Below are 18,149 nucleotides of genomic sequence, written 5' to 3'. Positions count from 1 at the left end.
ATATATATATGTATATGTATATATAGATATATATAGATTTATTAGATTTGCAAATCAATGCATTCTGTTTTTATTTACATTTTACAGTGTCCCAATTCTTTGCTATTGGGGATGTACATGGAACAATAGTGGAGGGAGCAAAATAAGCAACAAAAGCACATTTTTCTGCAAGAGATGGTTAGTCTAAGAAATAGTTTTAAACCGGGTGTAATCAAGGTTATTGTTTGCCTTTCCCTCACATTTAGGAAACTTATAGTCAATACTTGAATTATTTAATTGTTCCATGACTGAGTTGCTCAATTATTTGGTTGGATGGTTCATTAACTCTTATTTGATTGGGAGTAAAGTAAGAGTGTTGTGATATTAAAAGACAGAGGTTGTGGTGGAAAATGATCCCAGGCAGTTGCGCTGGATGCAGGTTTAAGAGATTGATTAGGACATGAACAACAATAAAATAAACTGGTATTGCTGACCCTTTGAACTATCTTTAAACATTGTTTTTATCTGACACCAAGGCTAACTGACATAAGCAAAATGAGGCTGTGACTAATTAGCATATCATTATATAATGATATAAACTGAGCAGCTATCATTGATGCTATATTTACACACATGTTGTTTACATAAGCAAGAAATAAATCATTTAAAATCTGGTATACCTCTCAGCTGAAGTGTACGTTTCACCATGAGAATACCAGCAGTGTCCCTTTTAGTTAGCATAATAATGAAGCGTTCCCTCCTCATTCCCTTTATAGCTGTTGCATAACTCTGTGGTTTGTCCAAGTTTGTTGACATTCATACGCTGAGTTGCTGCACTTTTACAACATTCTAGCAATGCTCTATTAGTAACAGAAGCGAATTAGATATTTGCGTCACAAATTCAGTCTGGGTTTCAAAACCTTTACACCCATAATCCACCCACCACCTCCTCTAATGCTCACTAATTGAAATGTTTTTGTTTCATTTGTTTGACACTTAAAAAATGAGTGGTTGAATTTGAGTTTTCATTATGTGTTTATTATTGGTTTTTGTGCGTCATTTTTCAGGCACATTGCAATACATGGCTCCTGAAATTATAGACAAGGGCCCACGGGGATACGGCAAACCAGCAGACATCTGGTCCCTTGGCTGCACCATCATAGAGATGGCCACTGGGAAGCCACCTTTCTATGAACTGGGAGAACCACAGGCCGCCATGTTCAAGGTGAGAGATTTGAACAGCGACATATCCCAATATCCTGCTGGGTAAGATGTCTAATTTTAGAAAACTGAAAGTAGAAGTCTGGCGAGCAGCTGTTTTCATAACGGCATCTTTCAAAAACAGTGGCAATGAACAGCTGCAGCTCTGCCAGGTCAATAAATATGAGGATGTTTGAGAGCTGATAATTGCACCCTTGAGACATCCAGTATGACAGGGCAAATAGTTTGCCATCACGTGTTATTAGCATATCAGCTTTACTCATTTGCTCCAAATGCATGATATCCTATCTATGTCTTTTTCAAACCATGACTAAAAACGACTGAAAGAGGGTTTGTTTCTACAAGAGAAAGACTGAAAACTCTTCTTCTGCCATTTCTGAGTAATGTCTTCATTAGCAATATGCAACTGCTGATCAAGAAATCTCCTAATACCAGTAGCTGTCAATTATGCACCAGCCAAACCTGTAGTACTGTTAGGACAAAAGTCTTGTATGAGCTAATAAAAAAAATAAATCCACCCACAAAAAAACTGCAAAGTCATACAAGTAAATATTATGTTTAAACTCGAAGTCAGGATACAAGAGGAAACTAATTGAAAACACCGAAACTGACCAGTACTTTTTTTCTTTTCTCAGTGCAAGTTTATTTAGTTTTTCGTTTACCCTTTGCTCAAATAATTTCAAGTATTTGTTCTCTGACCTTATGTAATGGTACCATTTTAGGCTTTTTTAAATACTTATGATGTCAGTAAGAACAAATGTGGTCATCTCATTCCCACAGCTGCTTTTTATTCCTTCTGTTTAAGAGGGGAAGACAGCTGGCGTAAAGGGAGATTGAAGGTATCTATAACAGTTTGTTTCACACACTCGATGACGTGATTGGTTAGATCAAAGTTCACGTTAAGATAAATTTGATTTCTTGAGCTGTGAACTATATAAAACGACTGTAACAGAGTTCAAGAACTGAACTAAAACCCCTTTATTCAGAGCACAAACAGTAGATAATTGCAGCTTTTATCATATTGCAATGTCATTATTTAATAAAGAAGGTGACTCAGCTGTTATCACATGACTTAAACATGACACCATCAAGTGTCTGCTTGTAGGGAGAGATCACAAGAGAAACTGTTTGTTCAGCTGAAGTAAGGAGAGGTGGAAAACTATATATAACTGTGTTTGTTCTCTTTGGAAAAACCCTACCTTGTGACTTCATGCCTCCAGCATGACACCATGTACCATGCTTTAACCTTTGCCAACCATCCAGCACACCCAGGGCTGTTTATGGAAACCTATTGTACATATAAACAGCTAATATACAGAGTACATTGTGTCCATTACATCTGTTTTTATTACAGAATTATGTTCCATGTCTTAAAAGAAAGGTGCTCAACGTAAAGAAGTCAACTAACAAACAAAATAACCACCAGTCTTTCATGCATGCTTATCAGTTCCCTCTTTTTATGAAAACAAAACCAGAGTCATTCTGCACCTGCATTGGTTTCAACCTGCAGGCTATAATCTGACCAAGCCCAGTAGAAACTACAAATACGGTCTGTGCACGAACATTTGTTTGAATGCAAACAAAAGCATAGCTCCGTAAGAGGAACTTCTACAGTGGGCCTTTAGTTTCTGTGCGGGTGTGTCTTTGCTGGATCTTGTTAACCACTCAGTTTACACGTGCATTTGCTTTGGATGGAAATTTAAAGCACTCTGTACAGTGAATTATTGTTATAAGCTATGTGTGGCCCATTAGGGGCAGTAGAGATGTTTAAGAGGTGTCTGGAAAACATTACAGCACTCCTGTCAAAGCTCTGAATCATGGAATTTTCCATATGATGTGATTTAATTAAATATGCTGCTCTGCTTTGAAGTTTAAAGAACATGAAAGGGGAAACTTGGATCTCATCACATTTTATCAATAAAGATCACCACAGAAGTGCAAGTAGAGTCACAAATCTCTTAGGAGATCTTGTATTTTGTCTGCACTGCATTGTAGCATTTCTTAAACATTCGTGATATACTTTCAGTCATCTTTCTGGAATTTCTCAAGGGGTGGGATATCTCCCTGCTAATCTTAAATTCCTGCACATCAACAACAGGAATTTATCATGTTTTTAATGAGAGTCTTGTGCTCGAAGTTTTGTTACTTTCAGCTGCTGCCCCAAGTCACAGCCAGGCCTCGTGGATAGTCTCATATTCAAACATCACTGTGTAAACACTGCTCTGCTCTTTGCTCTTGCTTCTTAAACTTAATCAGATAATTTGCCCATTTCAGCAACCTCACACTGTCTCGGTTATTTTAAACTTGTTTCAGTCAGAACCACTGTAGCCAAAAGAAGTTACTGTTAGTTGTTTAAATTTCCCACCCCCTGTCTTTCCATGCACGTGCGTAAAAAGCATGTTACGAGAGCAGCAGAAGCAAGGCTAGCTGTACAAAACAGCGAACTGGGACTAAGTAGGAAAGAAGGAGTTGTGGTGGAAGTGGGCTGCAAAGTGGCTTGCAGGTGAATAGGCAATGGCCAGGCTAAAAAAGATTTAACAGTACACCATATATGAGATTTGCCAAAAGGTTGACGCATCATCTAATGTAGGCAGGCGTTGAGATCAGCTGATCTGCCAGGATTGCAGCTTAGCTTGACTTTTTCTCCTGCTTGAACTGACACTATGCTCATTTCTTTAAACTTGTTATATAGATTCTGAGTGCCTTTCATGCATGTCATTCTTGTGCAGGTGGGTATGTTTAAAATCCATCCAGAGATCCCAGAGTCCATGTCACCAGAGGCTAAAGCCTTTATCCTTCGCTGCTTTGAGCCCGACCCGGACCGACGTGCCACCGCGCTCGACCTGCTCACCGATGAGTTCCTCACCGTCACCAGCCGAAAAAAGAAGAGCAAGGGCAGCTTCACAGGTGGATCAGAGCATAGCTACATGACAATAACATTATTACCAAGACTGTCCCCTCTATAACTTAAATAACTCGTTTTATTTCAGGAAAGTTTGAGACTCTTTGCTTTGCAGTCGTGCTAGTTTCTCTTATCTCCTTCACTCTCAGTTTCACTACAAGCGCCGAGCCAAGCAGACAAGAGACCAGCGAAGCAATTATAGCATTACGAGTAATGAAGAGAAATGATTATATACTGTATGCACAATAAAAGCTCCACAACAAGGACTTATCTGTTTAAAACAACAAGAGTGTGAGAATCCAGGAGGGGGAGTTACCTTAATCCCTATGTTGGATAATAGCAGAGGCTCACATACAAACTAGAACACATTATTATAAAACTGTGACATTGTTAATCCGTAAGACCGATAAAAAGTGACTTCAACTTTTCAGTCAGACTGGTAAACAAAGTTTCTGAAAGAGACCTGATTTGTTTGACATCATTTTCTCTAAGTGTAACAAATTTCCTAATTCCTTCAGCCACTTATCGAAGGCTGCAGGTATCTCCGACTTCCAGGAATGTAGCAGAATTCTACTTACTTACAGCCTTGATAAGGGAATGGCGTGAACCTCATAATGATCTTCCCCACTGCTAAAATCAACCACCTCAAGTAGTGCTCTAAGAGGGGGAAAAAGAAACTCCCCATTCAAAGCCTATCGAGCAACAGCCATTTTTAGGAGTTTTCAGTGTAGGATAAATGAATAGTGGATATCCTATTGACGATTCTGTTGCTATTCTATTATTATTGTTATAAAGTCGTCTAAATTTTAATAAGGTAACAAACAGTATCTCTTTAGATTAAGCTTTAAAGCAAATAGTCTTCAGTAGTAATACTAGTGGCTACAACCAGAAACCAGAAAGCTTCCAGTATCAAAAATCAAAAATCTTTGTTTGTAGTGGTTACTAGATTCATCTAGTGCCAAAACCGTTTTTTGAATTGTTAAGAATTTCAGGCGCATCCTTCATTATTTGGATTGTAAAATAGTCATTTCCTGTTGGGTTTTCACCCCACGGCATCAGTCATGTGCCTTCGCAGCAGTGCAGAAGATTAGAAAGAAGCTTTGTGCCTCTCTGCATGCTTTGAATGTTACCCTGCTTTCTGTTTTGTTCTTTTTTAACTGCTGACACATATTTTCTGTTTTTCCCTGCAGCTCTGACACCAGGATCAGGTGAGTAATTTTGCTCTCTGCACTTTTTCAGACACATTTACCACTAGTGGGAGTACTTTATAAACTAGATGTCATTTCCATGAAACATCACCCTGCTTTACTGAATAGGATCTGGGCTGCGGTTTACATTTTTCTCTTGGTGGCAGCTACCTGCCTTGTACAACTCTGCCCTTTTGCCAGGATTCAAGATAGAGAGTAAACAACAAGATGGTTTCCCAAATGCTTGAATATGTTTTGTAATCAATTTGATCAGTTGCACACAAACACCATAACAGACAGAAAGCATGCTGCTATACAGCAAAATCTTTAGTTAGATGATGATCAAACAAACACCTTTACGATTTTGTTCCATCTTCTGTTCCCTGTGTCTTCTAGAGTATCTCCGCAGTATCTCGTTGCCAGTGCCCGTTGTAGTGGAAGACACCAGCAGCAGCAGCGAGTATGGCTCCGTCTCCCCTGACAACGACCTCAACACCAACCCCTTCATCTTCAAGCCAAGCATCAAGTGCTACAGTGAAAAGGATGTCAAGGGCCAGAGGTCCCTCTTTCTCAGGTAGAACAACTTGGACACCTCAGACGAGTCATTTTGCCTTAAATTATTCATTTGTTGTTACAGCCTTATGACTATAGTATTGATTTAGACTAAACCAGTATAAAAAATGTAGTCACCGTGACTTCACCCATTAGCTTATGTACATACGTGTTGAAGCCTTGAGTTGAGATGTCTTGAATCTCTTTGGGGGTTTTTTCTCAAGCAGAGCCTGGCAAGCCCGATTATCAAGCTCTATTCATAGACTGTATGGATGCATCACATAGATACCTGCTAATTAGTGCTAAATGAAATGTAAATAAAGTGCTAGAATTACACTCACCAAAATTGGATCACAGACTCCCCGGATGGGCTTTTAGTACAATTAACCACACAGCAAGATGTTGTCAGATAATTTAATTAAAATGCTTCTGTCTGTCAGAGTGGCTGCGCCCCTAAAAATCCAAAATAATATGATATTTCACCACCTGTACACTTGTTTTAAAAGTTAAAATCAGCAACAGAAAACAAAACCGTTTCAGTATCAGGTCGTGAATGTCTTTATTTATGCTGTAATCTTGCACATTGTAAAAAGGGAGTTTTTGGGGATTCACTCGCTTTTGAAGCTCGCCTCCGCCTCCTTTCATTCCTGGGTTTTTGTGTCCTACAGTGATTTAAATTTAAACATGTTCATGTTTAAAGCAATGCAAAAACTTATTTATCTTATATTTAATGTCACCAGTAAAACATACTTAATTAACCTTGCTGATTAGTACCAATAGGGAGGGTACAGCAACCTGCACATATAGAAGGAACAAAAAATTTAAATGGGGTTTCTACTTTTTCTACTCAGCATTCCAGTGGAGAACTTCGAGGACCACAGTGCCCCTCCATCACCTGATGAGAAGGACTCGGGCTTCTTTATGCTTCGGAAAGACAGCGAGAGGCGAGCTACCTTGCACCGTATCCTTACTGAAGATCAGGCCAAGGTGGTGGCCAACCTGATGGAAGCCCTGGCACAGGTTGGAAACCGTTGAGAATGAATAGATGGATATAGAAGTACATTACAAGTTCAACAACACACACTTGTTCACAGGCATTCCAGTGCAGTAGCCAGGCTGTGCATGGAAAGATTAGCTCAGCTGTTACAGTTAATTAAATGAAGGGACCAAATAGCCAAAGGGATACTCAAATGAATTACTAACAATTAAACAAATTTTAAACTGTACTAAAATAATTTAAACATGGAAAAAATTTCTTAAGTCTATCTGATAGGGATGTTAGTAAGTTGGAGTTGGAAGCTCCTGTTGTAAACCTAAACCACCATTTTCATCTCTTCTTTCCCCGCTTGCCTCCTACCTCAGGGCTCAGAGGAAATGAAGCTAAAACATCAGCACATCTCCACCCTTGTGGTGAGTCTTGCTGACTTTGTTCGGATGGCAGACAGGAAAATCATCGCCAACACCCTGTCTCAGCTCAAGCTGGAGCTAGACTTTGACAGCACTGCCATCAGTCAACTGCAGATTATGCTGTTCGGCTTCCAGGATGCTGTAAGTGCTAATAGAAATACCGTGAAAAAGATACTGGGTCAATCCAATGAATTTCAGCTACATTTCATCTGTGATATCCCACTGGGCTCATGAATAATTGATCATAATTGGAATATGAAATATAACCCAAATCAATAAAACATGTCTTGTGTTTGCTGCAGCTTTTTAGTTTATAACCAAGTGTCTTTAGCTTACCCACAGTAAGGATCAAATTTTAGTCTACAGCGGTCACAAACCTGAACTGCTACATTGATGATTTGCTGCTGTAATTCTCCTCACAGGCTCATTATTTTCTGATTTCCTGTTATTAAGTACCCATTTGAAGGCAAAGGTGCTTCTCGCCGCTGCATAAAACAAAGGCTCTGAACAGTGTAATTGTTGTCATTTGAAATGGGCTGCAGACAGCTGCGGGCTGCCTTGTTGCTTTTCTTCCTGCTCAGAGATTAGACAGATGACTGTGGAAATACTTGTAACCTTTAAGTGAGGCGATAAAAGGGGGAGATCTGTCAGGAGTAATTGCACATAATGTTAAAAGGCTCATCTGCTCTCCCCCTCAGAAATGCAGTTATGCAGATGAAATGGCACGGAGCGAGTGGTTGTTTTCATATTTGTAAGTGGGATTGTGTAATCGTGCTGGTAGATGAAGCTCTGGTGCCTCCTGTTGGTCATTGCTGCAAAAAAATTAGAGCTTCACAGTGCGTGACTGCAAATATTAATAATGCCATGAAGAGTAGGCTGCTTTAAAAATCCCTTTGGGGATATTTAGTTATTGCAGCAGAAGTTAAAATGTAGTATAAACAATTCTCTTAAGAACAATTCTTGGAATGAAATCTGTGAGGCAAATACGAATGAACTCATTTTTATTTTAGGTGTAGAATCACTAATAGGTAAAACATTGTAAAACGTGCTCTCATGAGTGTGAACCTCTCCATTTCCAGGTGAACAAAGTGCTGCGAAACCACAACATCAAGCCTCACTGGATGTTCGCTTTGGACAACATCATCCGCAAGGCTGTGCAGACTGCCATCACGATCCTGGTGCCAGGTAGGATCATCAGTGTCTCGAGCAGAGCACCAGTAAATAAGTTATGACTCTTCCCTCGGGGCACGACTACTGATACAGGAGGAGGGCATTTGTTCACAGCCTATTTAAAGACAGGAAGTAAAAGGGCAATAACTTGAATGGATTACACACCTGAGTTTCATGCAGGGCAGATATTATGTTTAGCTGATTATAGGCCCAGATTGAAATGAGGAGAAGTTCTAGTTGAACTGTGTAAAGTGGTTCAAGAGAGTTTCAGATCTACAATGTGAAATTATTTCCTGTTTTCACCAAAGAATTAAACTCATAAAACATCAATAGTCAGTGGGATGAGTGCTAAATTTAGCTGTAGTTATGTCACCCAGCGCTATTTTTGTTTTCTTCCACCCTTGTAATGGTGTTTTGTAACAAAGAACCAACAATGTTCAGGTGTTTGCTTCATTATCAAGTTTGAATCTTTAAAAACACACTCGAGTGGAGATCTTATCATACGTTACAACAAAGTTCACTACTCATAACCCATAGGAAGTATGCTGTATCAGTATCAGTACCAGATATTAGTTATATATATATATACATATATACGTATACACGTATGTATATATATACACACACACACACACACATATACATATATATATGTGTGTGTGTGTGTGTGTGTGTGTGTGTGTGTGTGTGTGTGTACAGCAATATGTTGTACAAATCCCTTTTCAATGCATTATTAATACTGATGCAAAATATCAGTATTGGTATTAAATGATATCTGACACAAACAGCTTTACTCATCAGAGTCAGCACTTCGCGTCTCCTTGTGGTGGAAATTATCAATTAAATGAGGTTAAAGATAACAGCTGTTACCTAAGTTGAGGTGAAAAAGAAGGAACCAACAGATAACAGTGGAAAGCAAATCTGAGTGACTACTTGAAACAGAAAATCTTGACATTTTCATTTTAGTAAACAAATTATTGGTAAATAAACAGTCTGAAACAATCCAGGGGTGTTTAGCTCATTTTAGTTCTTTGGCTACACAGAGCCCAATTTGTTCTTAAGGGGCTGAAACAGTAAAAATATTGTTGTTAAAAAAAAGTGTTAAAAAGTAGAATGCTTTCTTGATATGTTTTCTTTTAATATCTTGCGGAAAAAAATAGCAAGTGCAATTTCAACAATAAGCCTCAGTTTTCACATTTGGACACTTTAATGAAACGGCATTGTGTTAATCAAATAAACACAACGGATTCCAGTCTCTGGAATTAACAATTCAGACAACCTCTCATGATCACTTTTATTACAGGGCTTCCTCTAAAAGTGATTCTTTCTCTCTGCATGCAGAACTGAGGCCTCACTTCAGTCTGGCCTCAGAAAGTGATGCAGCCGATCAGGAGGACATCGATGATGACGGCGAGCCGGACAGAACCTCCACGCACCAGAGCCGGGCGCCTCCTGGCGCCGCTCACGATGACACGGTGGCTACCTCGGGAGTCAGCACACTCAGCTCCACTGTCTCCCACGAATCCCACAATGCACAGCGCTCCGTGAGCATGGAGCTAGGGAGGATGAAGCTGGAGACCAGCAGGTAGGCATCTGGTTGAAGGCCGTTAACAACAGCATAGGACTTCTTCATTTAACCATAGTTTATCCGTTTTAACCTGCATCTCTCTGTTTTATTCCAGGTTGCTGGAACAGCTGCTGGAGAAGGAGAGGGAGTATCAGTCCATCCTGCAACAAGTGCTGGATGAGAGAGAGCAAGAGATCAGACTACTGAAGCTGCGAACTGAGCCTGAAGGTCTCTACTTTAGTCTGAATTATTTTCTCACACTCCTTTTGCTGCTTCTGGTATTTTCAGTCTGTCTTTACTTTTTAAAGCCAGCTATTTCTCACTGAACAGACTCGACTTTCACTTCTGACTTTTAAATCAAAATGTATTTTATACTTCCTAGAGCCAATGTTAATTAAAAGTTTTTCCCTCTAGTTCAGTAAACAAATTAAACAAGCCATGACAGGAACAATGCACATGAACAAAGCTTTCTTATCACATACTGGAGGTGTAAATTAAGTGACTTCTAATTTGCTGGTCTGATCAGCTATTCCAATATCCAACTCCGAGCTGGTGATGGGGGGGGGGGGGGGGGTGATATCCACTGATGTTGGTTGCTTTTCTGTAAGGGTAAAACTCATTATAAGAAATTAGTAGAGCAGCTTTAAACACTCTCAATTATTAGGCAAAGTACACTAAAATTAAGATATTGTCATCCACTGTGGCCATTTCTCTTATACAGAGGCTTTTATCTGACCAAATAAGAGTACGCGTCACCTTGAAAGCAACATTTAAGGAGGTTTAAGAATATTAAATGTTCAGTTTACACAATTGCACAAAGCTGTAGCAATAGTGACTGTGACTTGTGACAACAAGGTTGCTTTTTTGTAGAGAAAAAGCAGCATATCCTGTTACTGCAACAGTTACACCCTTACAAGCTGCTTTACAAGCAAACAATCATGGCAAAAAGTTCCACATGAGTGCTGCTGTGAAATATGGACCTAACCACCGGGACATCATTTATTTGTTCACCTTCTATTTCACAGCCTCAGTTTTATCTGTTTTAATGTCTTATCTGGTTTCTTTTCTCGTACGATACATTAGCAGAGTGTCAATCAAAAGGTAGCTATGTCCAAAAACACTTAAACTCTTTAGGAAACTACTTGTTGAAGTGAAAACCAAAACAGAATCACAATACTTTCTCATAGATTTCTGTGCATTCAAACTTTATCCCCCCAGCTGGCCACTTGAAAGAACGATGATTAAAGCCCAGACCCAGCAGCTATGTCCATCTGATACATGCGCTTCCTGTGTGTACGGCATGTTTGATCTGTCGTTAAACTGGTTGTTTTGTTAATGTTTAAATGTTTGTTTTATGGAGTGTTCTCAAAATCTACTCTGTTAGACACCCCCACATCTTCGCATGACCTGGAGGGACAGAGGAGCCAACCTGCAGAGAGACGTGACGACCCAGAGCTGACCAGCTGGCTGACACGTTACGGTGCTGACCAGGATGCCATAGACAGGGTGGGTCTCTGATTTTTTTGTTGTTTTAACAAAGCCCTTTTTAGGATGATGCAAGTAAAGAAAAACATTTCTGTAAATGTAATTTTCTCCACTTTGTTTCTTTAGATACTCAATGAGGAGTATACATTGTACGACATCCTTCATGATGTCACAAGAGATGATCTGAAGAGTTTAAGACTGAGGTAGAAAATGATTTTTTTTTTCTTTTACTTTTAAATATTTCTATATTTGCTTCATATTTTGTGTTCAGTATTTAGTCCCCAAAATACGTGCTGAAACTTGTACCTGACAGGAAGAGAAACAAGGGGGTTAAGATGGGAGCGTTGCATAATGGGAGTGTGTTGTTGCATTTCCTGTTCTTACACAAAAGTTTCAGAAGGCAGCTTTGTACTTCAGCAGTTCTTTGAGGCTAATCTATGAAGGACTTAATTTATCACAAATTCTGTAAATCTGTTTATAAACCAAAATTTAATTTAATTTGCAGGGATCTCACAGGTCAGTAAGATACTGTTCTAACGTGGGCAGTTTGGTTTGGACGTAGCTATGTTGCCATGCTCAGGTTGTGACGCTTAACCCGATGTCTTCTAAAATGTTATTAGGATGAAAATAGCTCTGAATAATTACTCAAACAGGTCACACCAACATGAATATTGATGTCTGCTACTGCAACAGTTTTCACCTCCTCTTTAAAGTTTCTTTGCAGCACTGCAGGTCCAAGCATACTAATTATACTGCATTCAATTTAGAGTGAAGCATGAATAAAACAAACTACTATGAAGTTCTTATTGGTTGTGTTTGATATCTGGCGCCACACTGTGGTCATATCAAACATTCAGCTATACACACCATAGCTACTAAATTGCTTCAGGGTATCTCTAGGTCTTTTTTGTGTGATTGTATGTTTTGGGGTGGGGGTGGTGTTCCCCTCTGATGTTGCTGCATTAGAGGGGAACTTACTGTCTGCACATCTGACCCACAGGTTGATTGAAATTGTGTCATGCAACAGGACAATGATCCCAATCACAAAACTTAATCCCAAATAGAATGGCTAAAAAAGCAGGAAAGGAATCAATAGCCCAGTCAAATTCCAAACCTCAACCAGATTGATGAACTGAAGTAATGTTGTACCGATAAAGTCATACAGAAACATTAGTTATTACACAGAGACCAGGGAAAACTGTCCTTTTCATGACCGTACAGTCTTAACTCTGTGTGATCTGTGCTCATGAGTCCCTCTGACTCTCAGTACAAAGTAAACCATTTAAAATATGATATTTTCAAGTAGGTTGACAGCTGATGGTTTCTTACAAATGGTATAAATATTCATTGGTGTGTGCTTTAAGCTAACAGTATTTTGTTTGTCTTGACAGAGGTGGGGTCTTGTGTAAGCTATGGAAGGCCATCACAGACTACAGGCAGAAGCTATTCTAAGGCCTTAAGTGGTGACAGCCACTCAGAGAAGCCAGGACTTTTTTTTGTCCCCAACAACTCCTCTTTACCTCAGCGTTTATAAAAGCAAGATCCTGGAGAAGAAGCTGTGTTGACCATGTTCCACCCACACAACAATCTTCTGGAGTATTTTATAATTTTGAAAACAAAGAGTTTGGATATTAGGTCATTTTGAAAGTAAAAATGAATGAGAAGTGCCACTAGTTTTGTTATACCTGATGGACAGGGCACAGCTTTTGTTACAGGTGTGTTTAAAATGACAGCTGGTAGGAAAATCTATTATTGAAATCTTGAAAACTGTCAAGAAAAACATTTTCTCCTGTCTTTACAAGATGTGACGTTTACAACTGATCGTTTTCTAATACAGGCCTGAGATACAAAATACTACATTCATCTGTACTGATATTTTTATCATTGCTTATCTTATCACTACTTTATTTAAATGTGTTTTAATTTAATTGTTATAGCAATCTGAAGGATGTCATTCCATGTACTGCTTTTGTTTTTTCTTTTATTTTGTTTTTTGTTTTTGTTTTTCAAACTGAGACTTATTTAAATTGTCCATGCTTTTTTTCCCCACATTTCCTTTTATAATATGAATCTACAATTTTATTTTTAAGAAATATATTATGTAAATATAGTGTTATATAATTCTATGTGGATGACATTTATGTACTTTGAAAAAGACATCTCTAAACACAGTCAAATCTCCATGTAGATTGGACCAAGTTTGCAATGAGCACATGTGAAAAATTAATTCTGTATTATTGTATTTTCTAGTATCACAAATCATAGATCATACTCACTTAATTGACAAAATTGTGTTTATCTTGCTTGTGTTGTGTCAGCTTCATTCAGTCAAATATATAAGTTGTAATGAAAAATCTGACATGCAAACAAACTTCATATGGAAGAACCTTGATGTACTTTTTTATTAATATTTTAAACCATAACATCAGAAATTGGGGGGGAATCGGTGAGCCTTGTGTCTGTTTTGTTTCAGATCTGATTCAAGATTGTTGTGATATATTGTTAAAATAAAACTTTTCATCTTGAAGCTGTGAAGGAACTGTGTTAGAAGTGTTCTTCAACAATTCACTCTAAATGTGGGAGCAGGGGGCTGATAATGAAAGTTGTTCTCCATAGTAAATTAAACACAAATAACTGTTTTGTTTTTTTCAAAATGAATAAAAAAGGCACTGCCTCTGTTCCAAAAGAGTAATTTCTGCACTTATCATCTAGAGGAAAGGTCGTTCATTTAGAAAAGCAAAATGTTAACAATAAAAAGTTAGGACTTACTATATGAATCATATATTTCTCTGCTTATTTCCGTATTGTGTTTACCTTACATTTCACCATTATTGTATGTTTACTCCACTACTTAATATGTTACAGAGATCATTTTCAAAGCTATGCATGTTTTTATGGCCTTCGTATGCCAGTGTCAATTTTATCTTTAGAGAATAGTTTATTACATGTTAACTCAATGTTATTAAAAGATTAACAAAAGAAATAAACTGTAGCCCGACAATGGCTACTGTTAGCTTGAATGAAATGAAAACAAAACTTAACACACACTCGGAGAGCATCGTTAACTGTAAGACTGTGAGAATAAAACTCTTTCAATGCTATTTCGGCAGCTTGTTCCAAATAACAGCAACACAGTAACTAGTAGCACCCTGAGGAGCACACTTGGATCTGATTTTAGGAACAGTTAAAATACCAAAACTCTATTGCACAATGCATTGGTTTAGATTAAATTATCTAATATTATGCAATAAGGTACAAAGTAGTCATCGTAATATGTTAATAAACAGTTTTGAGGGGGACATTGCTACCAAGCACTGCCTATTAAACTAGGTTTATACACAGATATGCAAATATAGGAAAGCAAATAAACACCAGATTGTAGAATTAAAGATATTTAAAAAGTTAACGGGTATAATTTGAAGTTGGCCTTAAATCTTGTGTGATTTTTCCCCCCCCACAGACTAAGTACAGAATACAAATACTTCTTCCAACAATCCATAACAAGGCTACACTTACTATCACTCACTATTAATAATATCAGGGAGAGACTAGTAGCACTTGATAATTCAACAAAGGAAAATCTCATGAAAATATAAAATCTAACAGTTACATTCATAATTCAAATAAAATTTTAATGAGCAAAAATATAAAATAAATAAATGCAGGTATTGCAGTATGGGATAGTAAAGATTTAATCAATGTTTAGGAGAGATGGGAAGTCTTATTTCCATGTATTTGTTGAATTTATTTATATTTTATGTCTTTTATTTTATTCAAATCATCATTAGTTAAGATTTTAAAAGATTTTTAGATTTTAAAACTATTTTAACATGATAGATTAATTAAAAATATACGACACTGACTCAAACAGCCCCCGCCGGTGGATGAGAGCAGTTAACAGGTGAGCTGCTTTTCGTCCTGTTTATTCATCCCCGTGACGTCAGCAGCCATCGCCGACTCCCCCTCACCATGACAACAGCAGATTTCCAGCACAGTCGAAGGACGAACTGTAAGCTCCGCGGCTCTACGGTTACAGCTGGTTGTTCAGCCTAGCAGTGGCGTTAAACGATATTAACAGGGATATATTTAATGTAGGAAGGCCGTCTGTGCCGGGAAGGAGTTTCATGTGCGGGAGGCCAGCCGGAGGCAGAGGGAGACGCCGTCTGACTGTGTGATCAACAACATGGCTCTGCTTCAGCATCCCCGGCTGCTGCTCGCCTGTGTAGGGCTGCTGCTGCTGCTCACCTTTGGCAGCATCGACGCTCGATCTTCGCCTATATCGGACTTGAAATCCAAAATATCCGGGGTGGAGGAGCTCTTGGAGGAATTCCGCAAACAGCTGCAGCAGGACCAGACCTACAGGACAGGTGAAGTGATGGACTCCTGCGTGGGCGACTTCAGTGCCGCGGGGGATCGCATCATCCGGGCCAAGGACTCCATCGAGCAAGGAGCCACCTTCCTGCTGGCCCCGGACAGGGTGTACACCAGGAAGGACTGTGTGCACGCCTGCTGCTCCCAGCCTCACTGCACAGTTGCGGTGCTTCACGAGGACCAGAGGCAGCCCGGGGACAGTCTCCGCTGCTACCTGTTTAACTGCACCTACAGGAGTAAGAATGTGTGCGCCTTCTCGGCTCAGAAAGGCTTCACGACATACAGCCGGACTCCCAACACAACGCAGGGACACCTCCCTGTTTCATCTAGCGACTCAGCCCGGCGGCCCGGAGAAGAAGCTCCTGATGAGGATGATGCAGGTGGGAGACCCTGCAGACACACGCAGTGTTAGTTACTGGGTTAAGAACTGTTTTATAACTGATAGGTTATTTAGAAAATGATAGGATGTCCATGCCTTCATGTATGTTTAAGTAAAATTGATGGAGCGATAGAAAATAGCATGTACAGTGGCTCATAATGGTTGCTGAAAAGTTATTATTCATTAGGATGTTTTTCCTGTTATGACAGCAATTATTCTTGAATTATGATGTTATAATTAGATCACCGATGATCATATTGGATGGGATTTTGTAATCTTCTATATGAGGTGTTATAAGCTAAGATACCAAAAGTAATTTATTAATTTTCCTCAGGTTTGTGGCAAAAACCTTCTTTGGGTAATTTTCTGTCACTTTACTGTATTTTTTTTTATTTAATCCCACCAGGAAACCCTGCTGTTAAAACAGGATAAAAACTTTTCTGTCAGCTTTGTAACAGCTGACAGAAACTGACTTTAACAGCAGAACCAGCCTTTAGCACCTGCTTCTTATCCAGATAATGCAGTAGAGAGGGTTAATGATTTGCCTCATAGGTTTGTAGCCTTGCCATCCTGAGAATAGAAGCAGATGTTTTTGTGAGGGGCTTTGGGCCTGAGCAATGGAATTAAAAGGATATATGTGGATAAAAAACAAAAAATATCTAATCATGTTTTAGCCTGCGATAGAATCAAACATGATTTAATGTGAAAATTGGATGAAGAGAGTAAATAAAGAGGCATGTAGAGGACACTTTCCATCTACCTGTGCTTGATGTTGCAGACGTGGATGAGCCTCCTCGCAGTGACGCTGGACAGGATGTGGTTATCCAGCTGCCCACAGATTGGGCTGTGCTGGATGGCCGTGACAGCGTGGACGACCACGGGATCCGCCGCTATGAGTGGAGTCTGATTAAAGGAGACACAGCCATCAATATGAAGGTCAGCATGTGCCTTAGTCAATACAGTCTATACAGGTGTAGATGAAAGCCTCTAACTATGGCGGTGACAAAGGATTAGACTAAAGATCCACATATATACATCTCTATTGTTCTCTCCTTCTGGTGTCTCTGTTTTCATTTGCAATATGAATACCCAGAAAGCTAAATGCATTTGGGTATTTTCATTAGTTAAGTCAACAGAGTGGCTTGTGTGCAGAGATCCACAATGGTTAACTGAATCAACACAAATAAAGAGCTTATTGTTTCTTAACTGCCCTTAGGTAAGCAGCAATACAAGACACTGTCCTGTGGTTATAACATTAAAGAGATTTTAAACACCCTGCACAGCTTTTCCTGTTCTTATGTAAATATTAAAACCACTAATTTTCTGTATTTTCTACCTTTAACAGAAAATAGCTCCCAATGAAAACAATTGGCAGGAAAGTACAGAACCATGTTGACACAGTGCTCATTACAGAGCAACTCTCTGTTCATAGCAGGTTGCACAACTCTTAAAAATTATGTATGGCAACAGTAATATAATATAATGTAATATAATATAAAACTCATGGGCCAAGTTATGGAAAATATTATTTGGTCTAAAAAATCTGCAGTATAATCTAATATGAAATCTAAGAACCTAGGAATGGGGAAAATGAAACAATTGGAAGATAAACTAGTGGGTGATGCTGTCAGAAGAGGTCCAGTCTCAGCATTTTATAGGTTATTCTGCTCTGCTAATTTTGCTTTTAATGCTGGGGGGGTATTCTGACTGCAGCACAATGGCATAAAAATAACAATAGTACAGAAATATCAAATGATGTCAGATACAAAACTCTGCAGCTAAAAATAACACACAAAATCCAAATCATCAAGGCAAAGGAGAAACAACACAACACTTGTATATGTATTGTATATCCTGCCCTGGTACAGATTTTTATTGATAAGATAATAGATAGACCTTACGTAGACCTTATTAGCTTAAAGTAGAAAA

At 38.8% G+C, this 18,149-nt stretch overlaps 2 protein-coding genes across 2 annotated transcripts in view; both read left to right on the top strand.

The window, feature by feature from the left end:
• map3k5 (mitogen-activated protein kinase kinase kinase 5) overlaps positions 1–14,005 on the top strand; it is an 84,304-nt gene extending 70,299 nt beyond the window's left edge. Inside the window, exons 19-30 of the mRNA XM_005737257.2 lie at positions 1,047–1,204; positions 3,930–4,107; positions 5,293–5,310; positions 5,686–5,863; positions 6,693–6,861; positions 7,204–7,389; positions 8,328–8,433; positions 9,760–10,003; positions 10,101–10,213; positions 11,370–11,491; positions 11,597–11,673; positions 12,862–14,005. Coding sequence (XP_005737314.1) covers positions 1,047–1,204; positions 3,930–4,107; positions 5,293–5,310; positions 5,686–5,863; positions 6,693–6,861; positions 7,204–7,389; positions 8,328–8,433; positions 9,760–10,003; positions 10,101–10,213; positions 11,370–11,491; positions 11,597–11,673; positions 12,862–12,922 — 1,610 coding nt within the window. The 3' untranslated portion in view covers positions 12,923–14,005. The remainder of the gene's footprint in view (positions 1–1,046; positions 1,205–3,929; positions 4,108–5,292; positions 5,311–5,685; positions 5,864–6,692; positions 6,862–7,203; positions 7,390–8,327; positions 8,434–9,759; positions 10,004–10,100; positions 10,214–11,369; positions 11,492–11,596; positions 11,674–12,861) is intronic.
• A 1,409-nt stretch (positions 14,006–15,414) lies between these two features.
• The window catches only part of lrp11 (low density lipoprotein receptor-related protein 11), an 8,822-nt gene continuing 6,087 nt past the window's right edge, over positions 15,415–18,149 (top strand). Inside the window, exons 1-3 of the mRNA XM_013911893.1 lie at positions 15,415–15,479; positions 15,566–16,221; positions 16,999–17,156. Of these exons, the coding sequence (XP_013767347.1) occupies positions 15,654–16,221; positions 16,999–17,156 (726 nt within the window). The 5' untranslated portion in view covers positions 15,415–15,479; positions 15,566–15,653. The remainder of the gene's footprint in view (positions 15,480–15,565; positions 16,222–16,998; positions 17,157–18,149) is intronic.

Source organism: Pundamilia nyererei, unplaced genomic scaffold (genome assembly GCF_000239375.1).
Source record: "Pundamilia nyererei isolate P.nyererei 1_Seehausen unplaced genomic scaffold, PunNye1.0 scaffold00074, whole genome shotgun sequence".
Lineage (NCBI taxonomy): Eukaryota > Metazoa > Chordata > Actinopteri > Cichliformes > Cichlidae > Pundamilia > Pundamilia nyererei.
Note: the sequence above shows the minus strand (reverse complement) of the source record. Positions and strands in the feature narration are given on the sequence as shown.